We start from the raw sequence: 5633 nt of genomic DNA, 5'->3' as shown, positions 1-5633 counted from the left end.
GAGAAGATACAAGAAATTAGGGTAATAATAATTAACAGACACCCAATCATTTTACGTACTTCTGTCCAAGTAAATTTGCCCCATAATCAATCAACCTCTGCGTCTGGTCAACTTGAGGTCCCCTTCTTTCCTTTTTTGATATGTAGCTGATACTTTTTGTTTTCTATTTGCAGGACCTTGTAGCAGAGCTAGAAACTGATCTGGACAGAGCTAACAAAGGGAAGCCTCCTCTGAAAGATTCTGAAGGAAAGCAAAAGAGGAACCTGGCTCCAGAAGCGTAATATGAACTTATATGCCCTTAGTACTCTCTTATTTTCTTCTGTTATCTTGAGTATGCCCTTTTACTGTGGTTAGCTACACTGTTCAATTTACAGGATTAAAAAGAAGATAGCTCAGTCCAATGCTAAGATAGAGAAAATGGAGCGGGATATGAAAACAAAAGAGGATCTTAAAACTGTTGCATTGGGCACGTCTAAAATAAACTATCTCGACCCTCGGATCTCTGTAGCATGGTGCAAACGCCATGAAGTACCCATCGAGAAGGTGAAAAATGATTTCGATGTCCTAGTAAGTTAATGCTTCTTTTGTCGAATGGATTTCTGTTCTGATACAATTTGTCATTCTGTAGATATTTAACAAGTCTCTCCTGGAAAAGTTTGCTTGGGCAATGGATGTGGACCCTGAATTCAGATTCTGATCTCTTCAAGTCAGTTTCTACTCTTCCCCATCTTTCCAGTCCGAGTAAAACGTAGAGTAAAGAAAAGAAGGAAAACTAAAAAGGATAAGATATAGACTTTCTCTCATCAATTTTCTGTCGAGACTTTTTTTCTTTCTTACTATTTCGAGGGGATAATTCTTGTTGTATGTTCATCTAATTTAATCATGGGCCATGATTGCACCTCCTTTACATTTTTCATCTTTGATGAGTTGATTTTAAGAACTTGCAACAAAGAATTGTTTGCTTGGAACTTGGAACATTTACTAACTAGTCAGAACTGTCTGGAAACACATTGAGCTGAGTAAAATTTATTTAATTATTGCCTTCTTATCTCGTCCTTTCAATCTGTGTCATGAAATTTCTTGTGCGGATATATAGCATCTCTGAACTTTAATGAATTTATAAGCTCTTCCTAATCCTAATTGTGATTCGAAGACATTTGATTATGAAGTTGTAACTAATAAAGTTTGTTCGTCACTCAACAATATGGAGAAGTAGTTGTTTGAAGTAAAACATAGTATGGATTTTCATTTTAATTGGACAAACTTGTAAAACGCTTATCACGAAAGGTAGTTAAGCACAAAGTGCTATTTTCATTTAACAATCGATTTCACTGCCCGAACGTAGAATGTTTACATGCCGATGGATCGATCAGTGCTAGAAACCCTAGCAATTTATTCTTTTATTCATTATCTTTTTAACACCAACCTTATTCGTTATATACATTGGTTGATCAATGCATGCATGCATATGTATACTCTTTATTTTTCTTATTAGGAGCTAGTTATTTTATACAAGTCTTCTAGCTTAATTTAGTTCTTGCCATATCCTCCTTTACCGCCGTGGCCATAATTTCCATAACCGCTGCCTTTGCCTCCGTATCCGTAGTTGCTCCCTCCTTTACCTGATCCATAGCCACCTTTGTTTCCATATCCGTACCCTCCTTTGCTTCCGTGGTCATAGTTCCCGCCTTTACTTCCATGGTCGTAATTACTGCCTTTGCCTCCATATCCATAATCGTACCCTCCTTTACTTCCATGGTCGTGGTTGCTCCCGCCCTTACTTCCGTGGGCATAATTTCCGTAGTTGCCGCCTTTGCCTCCCTTTGATCCGTAGTTATACCCTCCTTTGCCGTAACCATAACCGTCATGCTGGCCTTCTTTTTCATATATCGTGTCAGCAGATGAGTTCGCCTTATCCTCTACGTGATCAAAGGGGAATTAAAAAATCATGTTAAACCATGAGTTTGCATAATCATTTTCTAATTGTATTGATTCTTACAGTCTACTCCAATCAACAATAAAACTTGGATCGTATTTTATTTTTCTTTTTTATCTGATTATAAATAATTTAAAATAGTATAGATGCTCACTTTCAGTTGACTCGGGGAGATCGCGAGCTGAGACTTGGGAAGAGAAGAGAAGAACAGCAGCGAATGCGAGGCCAAGAACGACGAGGAATATCTTTGAGTTAGCCATATTTCTTATTGTAATAATCAATGACAATTAGTAAGAAAATGGCTGTGTGGAGGTTGATATTTTTGCAGAGGAGGGTCTCCATACTTATATAGTGCTTGGAGTGAGATTTGTGATGCAGATCAGTAGGGGGTTTCGTTTGGAAATCGATCATTTAATTTGGAATTTGTTAACCAACTACAAGGACCTCGTACGGGATGTGAAGTCAAATTAGGTAGGTAGGTTAAAGTCAGATTTTACTGAAATTAAATAAAATTAGTAATACAATACGTATGGAAAATTTGTACCTTAATTCGAGAAATTTTGGATTGCATTTAACGGCTTTCCCTAACTTTTTCGTTATTTATTTTGTTTTGTGAATATGATTATCAAATTAGATATTAAAATCAAGATTCGTATTATATTTTTATTTTTTAAGTAAAGAGAAAAATAACTATCTGTCGTCGTTAAGATGTTTATTAGATGAAGCGAAAACATACTTAATTAAAAGGTAAATCATCTCCTAGAATTATAGTTAAACCCAAGCGCTTGTTAAGTAACTCAATCTACCTATTTATACTACATGGGTTAATAGTTAGGTAATTAATCCATTTTGCTCGCAAGAATTGGAAAATGTGTACACTTATAGATGAATTGCTTTCAAGTTTTAATCTCTGTTAAAATAATTTATGATAATGAATAACACAATTTTAGAGAAACTCAATTTTTATTTTTATTTTGGAATTGAGAGAAACTCAATTTTTTTATTGATACAATTGAGAAAATACAGTTGTCTGGCTTTTCTCTTTTATACAATTTTTTAATTTTTATAATCGGCAAATGTCATCATTCATTCAATAAACCGTCCAAATGGACAATGTCGGCAGCTCACATAATGAAACACAGACTGGAAACACGGAAGAGTTAGAGTAAAGTTTTGCTCGACCATATGCTAACTTATTCCCCTCCCTTTCTACAAATGAAAATGAACATAAATCAAACTTCAACCTAAGTAACTTCATCTTATCAATCAATAAACATGGGCCTGTGAAGCTTTGGTTCTGAGACATCAACTCTGCTATCAACAATCGATAATCCCCCTCCAATACCACTCTACACACCTCAGTGCTTGCTGCCCAATTAAGAGCATGCCAGGCAGCAATCACATCTCGGCGAGAGACGAAGATTTTATCGACTAATGGATCATCGGCTCGAAGGACGGTTCTCTATCAGAGGCGCTCAAAAGGCAATGCAGTTGGCTGCACAATGCATTAATCGTGATCCGAAAGCCAGATCTCTAATGAGTGAAGTCGTCGAGATTCTAAAGCCTTTGCCTTTCCTAAAGGACATGGCATGTTCTTCCTCCTACTTTCAGGCCATGCAATCAGAAAACTATTCGCGGTCGTCGAGACCGATAACTAGAATTCCGGCCAGGAGCTTGTCGATGCCTAGCAATGGATGTATGCCTCTCCGTATCATAATAATAACAATATTGGCCAGCCTCGTATGCCCAATATTTTTATTTTTATAATAGGCATAGTCAAATTCATTCAATAATAATGTCTGATTGGACAAGTATAGCTACATCAGCCGATAATTCTGAAAAAGAAAAACACTGAAAAGGAGCAAATGACGTAGATTGTAGTTTAGCCATTGCATCGGCTACTTTATTCTCTCCTCGCTTTATAAAAGACAATAAACAAGTACTATAACAAACTGAAATCGACTTAATGGCATCGTTGTATATCTCATTAAATCAACAACATATAATCATCAAGTTCTTAGCCGTAAAATTTGTTTCTTTAACTACAAGTCATTAGAGCTAATATATATTTGATCTTAGATTGTATCTGCGTCATCTCTCTTTCCGTGGGATCAATTCGGAACAATCTATCAGCTCTAACATACGAAGAATACTTACAAATGGGTCCTACCGCATTAACCATTTAACAAAATTTATTATTTTTCTTTATTTTTTACATTATATACTGCAATTAAAACAAAGGTATGCAATGAAAATAAAGGTATGCATTATAAATCATAAATGTAGAAAAAACTATATAATATCTAATGGTCTGGGTTTGGTCGGGCTATGTTGTTCCTTGATAGACTTACTGACCTGGAAATGAACTTGAATGCTATTCCATTTTAGTTTATATACAGAGTAGCTTTGTTAAGTATTGAAGAACATGACTATGTCACCTTTGGAATTTTTACTCAACATTTTTACGAATTTTCGATGGTGGTGAATAATATTTAAACAGTTTTTCACTACCACTTGCTCATCTTTCCACACGCCTAAAATAAAATCCAGATGAGGAAAAAATTTATTTGAGTTGAACTGTTGTTATGCTTTTCTGGTTTATAGAATACTCGAAATTAATAAACATGGATGTTGATGTCATCACCTATGAAAACTTAAGATCGGATGAAAATATTCTTTGTCTTCGCTGAAGGAGTGAAGTATGGTGCGGGATCGAATTGGTCATGGTTGTAGACTTGAAGAGTGTATTGAGTTATACAATATTCATTAGACAAACTTCCTGTTAATGATGACTTATACTGGTATTTGTTATAATCCATCCAAGTAATTTTGATGCCATGAACGAATCCTAACTGAGGAATAGAAAATAGATTTAAAAAAATGCAAGGAGTAACGATAAGAATACATATTTCATCTATTTATCCCATAGTCAACTAACTTTATTACTCAGTTGTAAGATTTGATTATTATATTGATGCTCCATCTTCATTGTTTCATTAATTAATTCTAACAAAACAAACAACCTCATGTTCGAATAAAAGGAAATTAAAAAAAAAAATCGAAGCTATAAACATCATTTATCTCGTATGTCCACCCAAAAAATGATTACAACAGGATCCATTCAAAAAGACGCGCTCGCGATAATGCATTTGCGTACATGCTCTACCACGTCGCTTCCAAAAATAATCTTCCCTTTTCTTTTCTTTTTTCACTTTTGTCAATATTCCCTCTCCAAGGCGTATTTTTTTTTTGATAAGAGGACAAACCGACAATACATAGTCAAGGAAAAAAATAATACATCGAGAGAAATAAAAGATATAACAATGCATGTTAAACTAGAAAGCTATGACCATTGAGCAAGCCTGTTCTGCTTTTTCTTATGATCGCAGGGGGAATTCTTTAATGGCGTTGAATATGAAAGTAAATCTGATTGAAGCCTTTTCTTCGATGAATGTAAGATGACATTCCAGGAAAGCCAGCTGAGCGAACCAATGACAGAACACATAAAACAAGCAAAGCATCCCAAAAATCAAAGCTAACTGCCAGTAGGAACAATGATGTTCAGTAGCAGCATATTAACAATATTCTAACTTCTTCTCTGTGCCTTCGATGGGGAAGGTTTCCTCTCTCAAGTCTCAACTCAGCTAATGAAATCCTTCATGCACTTTTTGGATCTTGCAATTTATATTCCCATCAA

General features: G+C 35.2%; 1 protein-coding gene across 1 annotated transcript; it reads left to right on the top strand.

Moving 5' to 3' along the window:
- Positions 1 to 6: 6 nt before the first annotated feature.
- Positions 7 to 697, top strand: LOC139884468 (DNA topoisomerase 1 beta-like; the record flags this gene model as incomplete). Its single annotated transcript, XM_071868492.1, has 4 exons — positions 7 to 21; positions 174 to 277; positions 375 to 543; positions 629 to 697. Coding segments are annotated over 4 exons (357 nt in total), but the record flags the coding sequence as incomplete, so codon positions are not given.
- Between the last annotated feature and the right edge of the window lie 4936 nt (positions 698 to 5633).

Source organism: Rutidosis leptorrhynchoides, unplaced genomic scaffold (assembly GCF_046630445.1).
Source record: "Rutidosis leptorrhynchoides isolate AG116_Rl617_1_P2 unplaced genomic scaffold, CSIRO_AGI_Rlap_v1 contig556, whole genome shotgun sequence".
NCBI classification, from domain to species: Eukaryota; Viridiplantae; Streptophyta; class Magnoliopsida; order Asterales; family Asteraceae; genus Rutidosis; species Rutidosis leptorrhynchoides.
Note: the sequence above shows the minus strand (reverse complement) of the source record. Positions and strands in the feature narration are given on the sequence as shown.